Source organism: Pyrgilauda ruficollis, unplaced genomic scaffold (assembly GCF_017590135.1).
Source record: "Pyrgilauda ruficollis isolate IOZ18807 unplaced genomic scaffold, ASM1759013v1 scaffold48, whole genome shotgun sequence".
NCBI classification, from domain to species: Eukaryota; Metazoa; Chordata; class Aves; order Passeriformes; family Passeridae; genus Pyrgilauda; species Pyrgilauda ruficollis.
This window is the reverse complement of record NW_024526377.1, coordinates 4,908,140-4,921,431: the sequence shown is the minus strand read 5'-3', so window position 1 is coordinate 4,921,431 and position 13,292 is coordinate 4,908,140. Positions and strand designations below refer to the sequence as shown.

The 13,292-nt window shown below is 41.1% G+C and overlaps 1 protein-coding gene across 1 annotated transcript in view; it reads right to left on the bottom strand.

The window, feature by feature from the left end:
• LOC121359883 (thyroglobulin-like) overlaps positions 1 to 13,292 on the bottom strand; it is a 131,485-nt gene that overhangs the window by 67,329 nt on the left and 50,864 nt on the right. The window contains exons 29-32 of the mRNA XM_041479149.1: positions 12,699 to 12,921; positions 10,243 to 10,336; positions 6,264 to 6,423; positions 1,441 to 1,640 (exon numbers count right to left, since the gene is read on the bottom strand). Coding sequence (XP_041335083.1) covers positions 1,441 to 1,640; positions 6,264 to 6,423; positions 10,243 to 10,336; positions 12,699 to 12,921 — 677 coding nt within the window. The remainder of the gene's footprint in view (positions 1 to 1,440; positions 1,641 to 6,263; positions 6,424 to 10,242; positions 10,337 to 12,698; positions 12,922 to 13,292) is intronic.

Below are 13,292 nucleotides of genomic sequence, written 5' to 3'. Positions count from 1 at the left end.
AAGAAAATTAAATCCAGTGTGAGGCTGTCAGGATAAATAATTAACACTACTCTGAACTCAGTGGAGATGCTGCCTTTGCCAAGACAGTGGTTTGCACAGTCCCAAAAAAAAAAAAAAAATTACATAAACACCAGAAAAGTGGGAAGAATTGGTGCACCTGTCTGCTCATTGCACTTGCCACTGTTCTCTACCAGTGTTCTGCTGTAGGAGAAAGAATGAGTTTAAACTTCTTTTATAAAAGAAAATACATAACTACTCTCCAGAAGCAACTGTAAGCAAAGAGGTCCTTGCATTTCCCTTCACTAAGTGGTTCAGCTGTTAAATTGCACTGTGTCCGGCACAGTTTTCACAGAGCCCCATCCTCAGCCATGTCAGTAAAGGGTTTGTGACTTCAGAATAGGAGGAAACAGAAAAACTACTCTGGGTCTTCTAGCAAATTAAATTCTATGTCAAGAGCTGACTGAAAATCTAGGAACTGTGTCAGGAATTATCTGACAATGACACAAAAAAGCAATTAATGAGCAGCAATTTTCAAAAACTTCCCTTGTCTTCCCCACTAGAGCAATGCAATGAAAATAAACTTATTGAGCCACAGAGATGCAAAAGCAAGTTATGTTTCCTGAAGCAAGGGCACAGTGAAGAACAATTAGGTACTGAATTAAGATGTCATTATATTCAAGGCAGCATTTTATTTAATTGGGCCCTCGGCTTCCTGAACCAAGAATTCTATTCCACTGCTCACTGTTCCAAGGCAGCACTGCTAGTAGAGCTCATTTTGTCCAAGTACCATTTCTGCTGAATATATAAACTTCCTCTGGTGATTAAGCCTCATTTCAGAGCACACTGAGGCTGTCAAGATAAATGGCAGTATTGATGCTGGCAAAACTGATATCAGAGTCCTAAGACTCAACACAGGAAAGACTGTAAGGATATGGATCACCTGGAGTGACTGAGAAAATGTTCTAAGCTGATAGGAAACAAGCCCATCTGTAAACTGACTTTTACTCTCTGAAACCTGTTTTTTCTTTTAAATGAAATTTGTCTTAAGATCTGAAAAAAAGACTGGATACTTTAACATGTGGGAGTTTGGCTCATCAGTTTCAGGGTCTAAAAGCTGCTGACCAACATCAAATTTATGGAATGGAAACTAAGCTCTTGTACCTCCAGGCTATGAAACAAGGTTATTTATATAACACCCAAAAAACCACAGTGACGAAAGCTGGATTCTTACTATGAGTAAATCAAACACTAAAGTGCGTCTCTGGTACGTGCTGGTGAAGCATCCAGTTCCTGGAGATAACAGTCACAGGTGAGATGAAAAATAACTACAGCAATAACAGCCCTGCCAAGGTATGTATGAAATAAAACCAGCACCCACACACTGCAGCATCCTCATCTCTGTAGCAACATCCTTTCACAGGGCAGGTGAATGGAACTTACCATCAAGAGCAGCCTCCTGAAGAGGCCTGTGCCCGCTGTGTCTGTGAGCAGGTGAGCGCTGGCGACATCGGCCCCGCCGCGCGCGGCTCCCAGGGAAACGCGGCCGGCGTCGCCCCCGAAGCTGGCGATGTTCTGCTGCACCCACCTCAGAGCTGCCAGCTGGTCCCAAAGACCAGCGTTCCCTCTCGCCTCAGCAGAGCCTGGTGGAGGAAACAAAACACGGCTGAAAACTGTAAACATTGAAGTTTGCAGTAAATGCTACATTTTTTGCAGCTCTTGCTGCTGAAACTTGACAAAACTGATACCAGAGTTTAAAAGTCTGAGGTGGTCTCTTCCAATGTAATCACTTTACGCAGTGACTCCGTTTCAGTTTTTACCACTCCACAGGGCAGCCCTTGGGGTGCTGGATTCAGAAAAATTTCACATGAAATATTTTTTCAGAAAAATAACACATGAACTTCTCAGCTTCATTAGGACACATCATGGCAGGAGACTAATCCAGGCTCAAGTATCCATAAATTTAGCCATAAGATTATTTTTCTACATAAGTAGCTCAACCTTAAAATGAATTAAAAACAGACAAATGAAATGTGTGTGTTTGCCAAGTTCACAAGTTGGAAGGGATCTATAAGAATTACTGTTTTCCTGGAGTACAGTTGATTGCATGTTTCCTTCCTACACACCTCTTACAACTGCCCTGCCTGACCAATCATAAATCACATCTTGAATTTCTTTATACTCTTCCAGATATTATTTTAAAAATTATAATATTTCTGTCTATATTCTTTGAGATTGTCCTATGTCTATCCAATAGAAATCTGATATATATATATATATATTTTTTTTTTTTTGGTAAACATAAAAACAAACAAATAATTAATCATGTGCTTCTCATACCTAAATATGACCACGTCCTTTTCAACACCAGAAAGTGGTAACCTGATACTTTTCTTAAAAGCAACTAATGCTGAAAGTATCTAATGTTGCAAGAATGTAGGTAAGCTTGATTTTATATCAACAAAAGCAGAAATAAGTAATTCCTCCACGGTTTGTAAAAAAAGGAGTAGAAAATGATTATTCACTGTCTGCTTCTTTTTAATTCACAATGAGCCATTCATTTTCAAAGGTTTAAAATTCTTCACATTTAAAACTTGGAAAAAACCAAAACCCCACAGGATAAAACAGAAAAGCTGTGAATAGAAACACAGCTGAAACAATTTGTTTCTTCTATTGCCAAGACCAAGTAGTACAAGTTTAAAATAAAGGTAGGTTCATAAACTAGTGAATTAAAATTAACAGAGTGGAACTGCTTTGTGGACAGTCTTGGGCAAAGAGCAGTTTAAGTGTACATCCTTTACACTGCTGTAGTGAATTCCTGAGGTAGCAAATGCACCAGTTTACACAGCAGAGTAATAGAGAGGAGAACAGATTAATGGTCACCTTGCAGATCTTAGAGCTGCCCACACTACAGCAGCCATTGCTAGGAACAGCCTTTCAGCAGGGCAGCCAAAAAGTGAAAGGCCCAAAAAAACTATGACCTGTAGCCATTGTTTCAGATGATCAGTCCAAGCCACACCAGTGAAGCAATGGAGGAAATATTTTCCTTACTTAGTTTTTTAGTTTTGTGATTTATTTTCTTGGGGTTTTTTTAGTTTGTCCTGCATACCATGACCAGTTCCCAGAGCTCTCAATCCAGCAATAAACCCACTCTTTAAAAAGGAAATCTCGTTTTAAGGACTTGCTCCATCCCCATTGAGACCACTCCAAAGGAAGTGAAATCATGGAATCAGTCAGGTTGGAAGGGACCCTGAGATCATTGAGCCCAACTGTTAACCCAGCACTGTTAAGTTCACCACTGAACCATGTCCCCAGGTGCCACATCTACATATTTTTAAATATTTCCAGGGATAGTGACTCAACCACTGCCCTGGGCAGCCTGTTCCAATGTTTTACAATCTCTTTGGTGAAGAAATTTTTATGTGCAGATCCATGTAAATATTTTAGCCACACAATCTGCCTTGCTTTCACTATACTAAACAAAAAGACCAAAGAGGGAAATATAACCAGTTCCTTTCTCCCTGGCAAAAACCACAAGTGGGTTGTGAAATGTACCACACTGGAGAACAGATGCATGCATGGACCTTCATAGGAGTTAGACTGAAAGAAACATGTCTGCCAGGAATCTTTTCCACTGCCTTTTTACAGGAAAAGATCACATTCCTGAGAACCACAGGAAGCTGAAAAGAAACCAGAGTCCTCATGTGCTTCCTTCTAAACAGAAGAAGAACAATAGTGCTAAATTAAAGCATGAAAATCGTTCTGGTTTATATGACTTCATGGAATCTTAAAAGAATAAAACCTAAAAACATGACTGTCTTCTCCAAACTCTTGCCATCCATATCACTGACAATTCACCTTAATTTTTCTGGACACAAAGGAAGAAGTGAAGGCGTTAGTAAGAATATGCATCACTTTTTGCAACATTAATAGGTGATAGCAAATTTAATTAAATATATTTTGTGTTTAGAAGAAAAAAAGATCTTTCACTTTTTGCAAAAGCCCTGCCACTGAGAGACCAGAACTACAGAACTAACAAAAACTCCATCCACACAAAATGAAATCTTCTGTTTTCACTACCCTTCAATTCCCTAAAAATCCATTAACTCCTTCCTTTCTAGTTTTGCAATTTACAACAAATCAACTTGAGAGGATTCACGACTTTGCTTAGTTGGACAATCAAACTAATGTTACTCACAAGTTCATAACTTTTATTTCTAACTGTAGGGCCTTCCAACAGCCCTGCTGTGAAGCCCTAAGGGTGAGCTCCTGCTCCCTTTGAAACCAATGGCAAAAGTTCCAAAGGACCAGGTACAGGAGACTGGAATGTTAATGGTTAATGACTTAAATAATCTCCCATTTGTTGTCACAGAACCAAGCCTGACAGAATTCAAGGTGTGTTTGGACAACATTCTCAGGTGTATGGTGGGATTCCTGGGGTGTCCTGTGCAGGGCCAATAACTGGACTTCAATGATTCTTGTGAATCCTGCTCAAGTTCAGATATTTTGTGATTCTAGGACTGTACGATTTTCCCAAATCCACACCATAGACTTCCCAAAGAGGAAGAGGCCAGGAAAGACTGAACTTTTCCCTGACCACAGCTCCACAGGACAGAGAGCAGGAGAAGGTCCCCAAAAAGTCATGTAATGAGCCACCTCTGTCTGAAGTTTTGCAGGAATGACAACCATGCACACCAAGCCCATATACTGACATTTTGGGACATGCAGGCAGAACCCTGTGAAACAGAGACCAAATAATTTTCCTAAATTATGCATCATCATATAAATACTGCTGTACCATATTCAGTCCAAGAAGCATTTTCCACCTCAGGAGGAAACCTAGGTGAGGTTCACAGGGCTGAAGGAGGGTGGTGTGGGCAGTGCTGTGTACTGGAAGCTCCCACAGCTCATATGCCCACTGCATTTGGCTCTAGACAAAATGAAATTATTGCATCGCTTTCACAAACACTGGGTTTGCACTGTTGTAAACAGTGATTTTTTTTTCTTTTCCAGATATACCCATGACCAAATTCTTATCTAAATAAGGAGCTTGTAGTGACAGCTCTCTATTTACAGAATGAAAGAGACTTTGCTGTGAGTGAGCTTTCAACAAAACAGTAAACAGAGAAGGGAAAAAACAACCATCAACTACAGCCATATTCTCAAACCAGGTAAAATCTACCCAACATCACTAGCAGTGAACACTCAAAAGGATCATGAGGCCAAATATGTAGGTCAGATACTTACAAACATGGCAAATATGACATCCTAAAAGTTATAAGTGTATTAAAATGCACACTAAAGAGACCAAGGATTGTCACCAGACTGAGACAGAGCTCCACTTGCAGCTGTTGCATTTTCTTTCAGTGGCTCTCTATCTCAAGTTCCCCTGCCCCAGGCAGAAATGAAAGATGGTAGAAAGATGTTTCCTACTTGCTTGAAAAGGCAAGGCTAAAAAAAGGCAAAATGAAAAAAACAATCCCCAAGACCTGATGGCACTACCCCAAAGATTTAGGGAGATTGAATGTGTGTTTTCATACCTCTTTATACAAGACAAAATCCTTTTTGTAATGGGAATTTGTATAATTTTTAATGACAATTGGCATTAGGAGAGCAAAAAATCCTTTACACTGGAACACGGGGAAGGGTTGCAACACAGAACATGCAAATGTTCAGTCACATCCAGGCCAGTACAGATTCAGATTAAATGTGGCAAGTCCTTCAGAGGGGTCAGGCTGAATTGTTAAGGAACAAACCAACTACCTTTGTGCCATACTTTCCATCCTCTCACATCCTTCTTATCATGAACCTGCAGTTATCTGCCTCTACCTCTTCCCCAGTCTGACATGGGCACAAGAGAGCATCAGCAACATTTCATGGATGGAACAGGTTGGAAGTTGGAATCATTGAAAACTCTACCCACAACGACAGGCCACTGGAATTAGCAAGAATTTTAATTCTAACTTATCTTCACATGTGTCTGCAAAACTCAATATCCAGAATCTCATCTGCAAACACAAGTCATTGCTTTGATATAGATATTGGGTTTGGTTTGTTGCTGTCCCTGTTACCCCAGCCTCTCCCCTTTCTCTTCAGATCAAGTCTCCACTACTTCTTGGCCATTTTTTTCCCACAATAATTCAGAAAAAAAATCTGTGAAAGATATAGGTTACTTGAGTTTAAAAAATTACTTGAAAAAATAAAAATCAGAAACAGAAGAGTTACAGAATGCATAATTGTGTTTGCCCTGGAAACCCATGACTTACCAGTGCTCAGGAAGCCAAAGACACCGACCCGGTAGTTTGCCATCACGACGATGACGTTGCCAATCGCAGCCAGGTATGACCCATCCAGGGTTGTCTTTCCCTCTTCAGCACTGTAACTCCCTCCATTGTGGAAGAACAGCAACACTGACATGTTTTTGACCTGCCACGACAATGACCAGATTAATATTCCTGTTGCACACTGCTTTGGCAGGTCACTGATGATAACAGCGATAACATAACACAAGCAGCTTCCTCATGAACATTATCTAAGCCATTCATAGCTTTTTAAGAGTGACCATAAAGAGGGAATATCTGCCTATCTGTCTGGAATTTAACGAGTGTTGTCCACAATTGTCCACAAATTGTTTGCAGGGACCTGTGTATCACAAAGAAGGCACTATCTCCAGTATAAAGCAGATCTAACAGTACCACAGTATTCCACCAGCCAAAATCTCCTCTGGCCAGCTCCTGCTGCCTTGGCCACTGAGCACGTGGTGTGTTTGTCTTTGCTTGAGCACATCTGCTTTACACAAACATGAAGGAAAAGTTCATACAAGTGGGAAACAGGAGAAGGAAAAGGCCTGTTGGGTTGCTCCATCTTGAGTAAGATTTACTCACAGTTGTGCACAGCTGCTTCCTGCTCTCAAGTCTTCAGCACTCAAACACTGCCTAGTCTCAAAAATGTCACTTGATATTGATAACACTCCATGCTCCTTCAGTGCCTATGGAAATTTTCTCCCACCAGAGGGATCCTGCAGAGAGGACTTTGTCTCTGCAGAGGAGAGACCCACATCTCACAAAGTACAGATGGACTCTGCCTCAAAAGAGCCCAGCAGGATTCCTGGGATTGCAAGGAGTCCCAGTCTGCACCCATGTTAACAGTCCTGGCAGAGGCACCTGATTTTGCACAGAAACAGAAGCTTTTTCCCAAAGCAACACCAGGTATGGACCCTCCCTGCACACACAGCAGGGCTGCTGCTGCATCAACAGGAAAAAGGCAGAACAGCCCCAGGACACCTCAGCACTTACCAGCAGGTTACAGACACTCAAGAGAAACATCCCACAGTGAACATAAGCAGGGAGGTTGGTTTGGTTTTTCCCTTTCCTGTAGCAGCATCAAAGTACATCTGGGTCTGGTTTTCCCTGCACCTAGAGGGCAATGGGCTCTGTTGCTGTTATTTTCTGGATGGAGCTTAGCTAAACACAGCAGTCCCATCTGTTCTGGCAAAGAATGTCTCCAGCAAAAACACAAATGGCTGTATGGGAGAAGCAGCGGAGCAGAGATGGCTGCAGCATCCTGCAAAATTAGATATCTATGTGCACTTCTCACTCATCTCTCTGATGAATCAGTTCAGGAGCTTCTTGTGAACATAACAATGTTGCCAAGAAAACACAAGACATTACAAGCACTGAGACAGTTGTTTTTTTCTCATTAACTTCTCTTCAGCTGAAACTGCCTAACTTGCAGTGCCTTGTCCCTGCTTCCCATTTCTGCACTGCATGCAACACAGAGAGAGATGGGGGTGAAGAAATAAATGAAATCATCTGTTTTCACAAGGAAATTCATTCTGAAATACAACCACATCAAGTTGTGTCAGCTAAAATGGTATTAACAGTTATATTGAGCCTGCTCCATCCCCTCAGCTCAGCATGGTTAAGCCTGAGGCTCATACTAAGCATTTCCCACAAGTCCACAGTCTCCATAGCACCATGACCTCCAGCTGCCCTGTAAATTGCATATTACATTATTCTGAGTGACTTTACACAATAAAAAACTTACAAAGGGCAAAGATGGGCAGTAAAATTTGGAAATGGCAAACTAAAGCCGTTTAAAACAGCTGCAACAGATATGGAGTAATTCAGGGGAAGATTTAGCACTTGGACTGTGCACAGAGCCAACTGTCTGCATGCAGCATTCCCATTTCTTTTTCTGCACCAAGCAATGGGAAGCCCAGCAGCTCCATCATGGTCTCATGGGGACTCTGAGCAGGGGCTTAAGTCCCACGTGCAAACCCTAATGGGGTAATGAAGTTCAGCAGCCACCAGGATGCTGCAAGTCAGCTGGAAGCCTGAGAAACTTGATAATATTCACATGCATCTTCTCCATCACAGAATGACAGAATGGTTAACCTTGGAAGGGAACAATGCAGGGGCCATCTGGTCCAACCTCCCTGCTCATCCTTGTGTAAAACACTTGATGAGCTACTTGATAGGGACAGATTTAAACTCCACCAAGACAGGAAACATTCAGTGCTTTTACTACTGTACACTATTGCTCTGTAAAGAATTGAGTGCAATGGGGATGACACAATAAGGATGGGAATGTGCAGGAAATGGAGAAAGAAGAGAGAGGGTTTCTATTCCTAATTAATGAAGATTTTTAAGTCTTGATCTTACAATTAAACCCTTTCTAAATAAAGGCAAAACACAGCTTTGCTGAGCTAGTGTGACAGGTGGTGATAATTATAGGTGGAAAAAAGTCAGAAGTGCCAGTTTAACTTGGTACATGTAGCTATGGAAGCAAAATGATGTCATTCACCTTCTTCAGTGCTTGACACTTTGAGAGTCCTCTGGTGACAGGCAGCAGTCCCTGCAGTGTGCTCTTTTTGAGGCTCAAATTGCTCCTGAATGACCTCTGCATTCACTGCTCTCTGGGAGATTTTATATTCCATATTTACTAGCTAATTTAACTTTTCACAGGCTGAAAAGATATAACTATCTATCTGCATGAGTAAAAAATAGAGCTTGCCACAAAAAGAGAAGGAAAATTCAATGCCTTCTGTTCCCAGCTACTTCTGCAAAACCAGAAATTTTAGTTCTCTCCTGGACGAGACTTATGAATGTGAAACTGATTTTCTTGATTGGACCTATTTCTACCTTACAATTTTACAAAAGACAGGAGAGATTCTGTTCACAGGATTGAGAAGGAGAATAGACAAGCCTGTTTAGTCTGGTGGAAAATACAATGTTTTAAAATAAAGTATTTTGAAAGCAGCTTTTAAGCATAGATGGCAAACTGCCTGGGACAGTGACCTGATGTTTTCAATAAGTGGTGACTGCACTCAAGGCAAAATGACAGCCTCATGCTGCAGGGAGAAGACAGACTGCTGGTCTCTCTTGATGATTAAAATGGGCCTGCAAGGGACTCTCTGTGCTGCTGTCAGATTGCTACCCAGCTCTTTCCAGACGTGTACGTATGACAGATTCATAAATTCCTATTACAACTACCATCGCCTTCTGAAAATTGCCAGTACTGTGGAAAGAAAAAGTTCCTGTCTCTGGGCCCACTCCTCAATGGGATTCACATGTTATTCAGCATCTTCATCCCCAGTCCCCCAGGGGTTGGCCAATCATTTTAGCTTGGCTTTAACTTGCAGCTTTCTTTTATATCTGTTTAGAATGAGAAAATCAAGAACTTTCAAATGACAATTCCTCACACTGTACCAGTGGCTCAGCCATTTTTGGAAACATCTATTTTTAAGCTCTGTGAGCTGGCCACAAATCTAGCATTGCTTGCCACTCTCATTTCCCAGCAGACTCCCACAGATGTCAATGGGGGAACAGTGAAGAGAAGGATGAAAAAAACCATCAGCAGCCCCCTGTCTGCTGGTAAATGTTGATATATTGTGTTGCATTCTTGTCTCCTGGACAGATGGTCTGCTTGCAGGAACACTCTCTGTCCTTAATTTCTCCTCTGGCTGTCACCTTCTTCTGGTGTTTTGTTTCCCTCTCTGTCTCTCTCTTATTTCTAACCTTTTAGTGTGCTGTCCTTCTAGTCACCCAACACAGCTCACACAAAGCCTGTAGGGAATACTCATGCACCAGTAAAGACACCAGAGTGCCTTATTTAACTTTGCAGCCTTTGCGGACAACACAGGCCATTGTGGCAAAACAGCCATTCATGCCAATTAAAAGCACTTTGGAAAGAGACAATCCTCAGCTACAAAAAAATTTAATTTTGATTACATCCCACACTTACAGTGGTGTCAGGAACAAAGATGTGCAGATACAGACAGTCTTCACTGACAGACTGTGGTGGAGCCTCTCCATCTCCTGGCTGCCAACATGCTGCCCTGGAGACACAGATTGAGAAAGTCACAATAAAAAAGGCTTTTACTCTTCTTACACTGCTGCTACTTCCTTATATTTTGATGCAATAATTAATAAAACCTTTAAATCTGTAAATCTTGATCTCATTTAAAACTGTGCCCACCTGTAAGTTAACAACAGCTTTGTTAACAATGTGGGTTTGTATACACGCACATAATGCATTGCATTTGTGTGCCCAGAACCCCTCCTCAGAAACCTGCCTCATTTTAAAAAACTTAAAATGTGCTTTCAAAAAGCCCACACTTTACATAAACTGCACAAAATTACCACCAGCTGTAAAGAGAGCAGGCTGAGGCTCACAGGCAGTCTTCCCTGCACACCTACAAAATCCACTCTTTTGCTGAAATGCTGGCTATTTATTTAATTTCTAATAATCTGTGGGCTATGTACATTTTGATTTATTTCCCAGTGGTCTGTGGGCTACATTTCATTGTGTTTAATTTAATTTCCAGTGGTCTGTGGGAAAATGTGGTAACTTCAAAATTTTAAGGCATTTTAAAAATCTCTTCGTTCTAAGCATCACAGCAGACCATTAACAGTGTCAGTTAATGTTAAAAGTACCCTTTCAATAAGAATTCAGTAGCCAGCCACATAGAGAAAATTATTTTCTGGCCATCATCTGAATGAGATTCTTCTGCTCAAGCATATCAAGCTTGAATCAAGTGGATGATTTTTGCTGTTCAGTGATAACCTACTTTGAAGCCAGTCCCTCTATTTCAAGCTTTATTCATACCACACAATAAATTATGGAAAAAAAATCACAATTTATTAGCTCAGAAAATTATTTCTAAATTATCATTTTTAACACCCTTCTAAAATTTTGTCTTAAAGTTGTAAAGAAGTTATTGGAAAACTACAAGGAAAAGGACCAGATTTAATGGAATTCTACAATTTTTTTTTTCCATAAGGGAAAGATTCATCTAGGATGGTGACGTCACTCAACAGCTTTCACACTGACATGGTGAAGCACGTCATTTCCAAAACAAAAGAACTGCTGAAGCCACTTTTGGCAGAAAAAATACAAATTCCCAGGTAGGAAACCTGCCAGGACAGTAAGTATTACATTATTAATCACACAGCTTTCCACAGGGCAGCAGGGATCATCACCTGTGATCACAGCTTCTTTTCTCCAGCTCCCAGGAGAAAGGCTGCCACCTGCTGAAGCACAGGAGCTGGAGACTCCAATAGCAGGCTGGTGGTTTTGGTTGGGTTGGGTTGGTTTAGGTTGGGTTTTTAAAGCTTTTTAATCTTTTATCAAGTCCAAGCTGATAAATAAATATATCTCTTCCATCAGTAATGGCACTGTGCTAATGTGAATTTCTTGTAGATAAATATTTAGCATTCAATATGGAATATATATAATACTAAAAAAAAATTAACAGTTTCTATACATAAAGTGAGGTCTCTCCAATTCCCCAAGAGTAAACTCAAACAACAACTCAAACAATTTTAATCTTAAATGAAAAATAGAAGTTAATGGCTAAATTCTTCATTGGACTAAGCAAGCACTGTGGATTCAAAAGACAGAAACAGACAGACAAAGTCCCCAAATTGTTTTGAAAATCTCAGCCAGGCTGCTCATTGAAGCCCCAGGTCTTCAAGGGGAGATCACAAAGGCAGGTGGTTCTAACTAAACCCAGACTGTGGCTCAGACACCAACAGCTGGTGCTGTGTGTGCTAAAATAACACCACTGAACATCTTGGGAAACAAAAAGTCACATCCCACCAGATCCCTGCAGTGTACTCGAGGCTGTGGCTTCACACCTCCACAGCTCAGGAGCATCCTGAAGGACAGGATAACCAAAGGACAAATACATTTTAAACTCCCCAAGTATTTGCCTTTTAATAGGTTTTGGACAGAAGAGATTGATTTTCTGGGCCTCTCAGTCTGATCTCTTGGACACTACCAGGCAGAGAATTTCTATATGAGGCCCACAGCTTCTGCTTACATCAGTGTTGAGGTTCCCTGCTTGGAATAAATGTATGGCTCAGCAGGAGCAAAACTATTCGTACGGATATAATAAATACCTGTATAGATCTTATTCAGAATGAAAATGGAATGACAGCAGACAGTTGGTGGGGAGTTATGCAGGGATTCAACAGTGTACAAGAATTTGCCTTTTCTCTTGAGGCGCTTGCATGCTTTAACACAAAGATGGAGAAATTATTCTCTTTGCTAATCAAAGACTCAGACTTGTATCTATCTATCAACCTATTCTGTGGGTTGCTTTGCATGAAAGGACATGAATATTGCTGTCATCTCTCCAGCAGCTTTCCCAGCCCTGGCTGGCCCAGCACTCCTGCAGGTGACCAGGGGTTCCTCACCGAGGCTCCGTGGCGTCCCAGCTCTCCCGCCAAGCCAACGGCTCTGGGGCACTGAAGCGCCTCTCGCCCAGGGGAGGGGCAGCGTAAGGGATGCCCAGGAACTGGCTGATGTTCCTCCATCCTGAGCCCACCTGGATCACCTGGGATTTGCCCATCAGGTATCCGTGGGACGGGATGTACACTCTTGGGGTTGAATCCGACTCAGAAATGGGCAGGAGTAAATCTATCAGAGGGCAAGCAGAGGAAAAATAATTTGTTTTTTCAAGTTAGGAGCATTTCAGAAATGAAAATTAGTCCCATTTCCCATAGTTTTAAACTGTTAAGTGTCCATTTCTTTAAATGTAACACAGATAAATTTACTGTTTACTGTTAATGTTTTCCTATAAAGCAGTTCATTAAAAGACAGTAAAGTGACACCTCCTGCTATTTTTCTCCTAAAACAATGCATTGGATAGGCAGGAACAAAATTCAAAGTCATGGGACTAAAACCACACCTGTAACAAACAATAAACACAAGTCTACTTTTATGTTTCAGTTTGTGATTTATTTTTTTTTTTTACTTGGCAATGACAAACTGCATTTTCTCTCATTGAG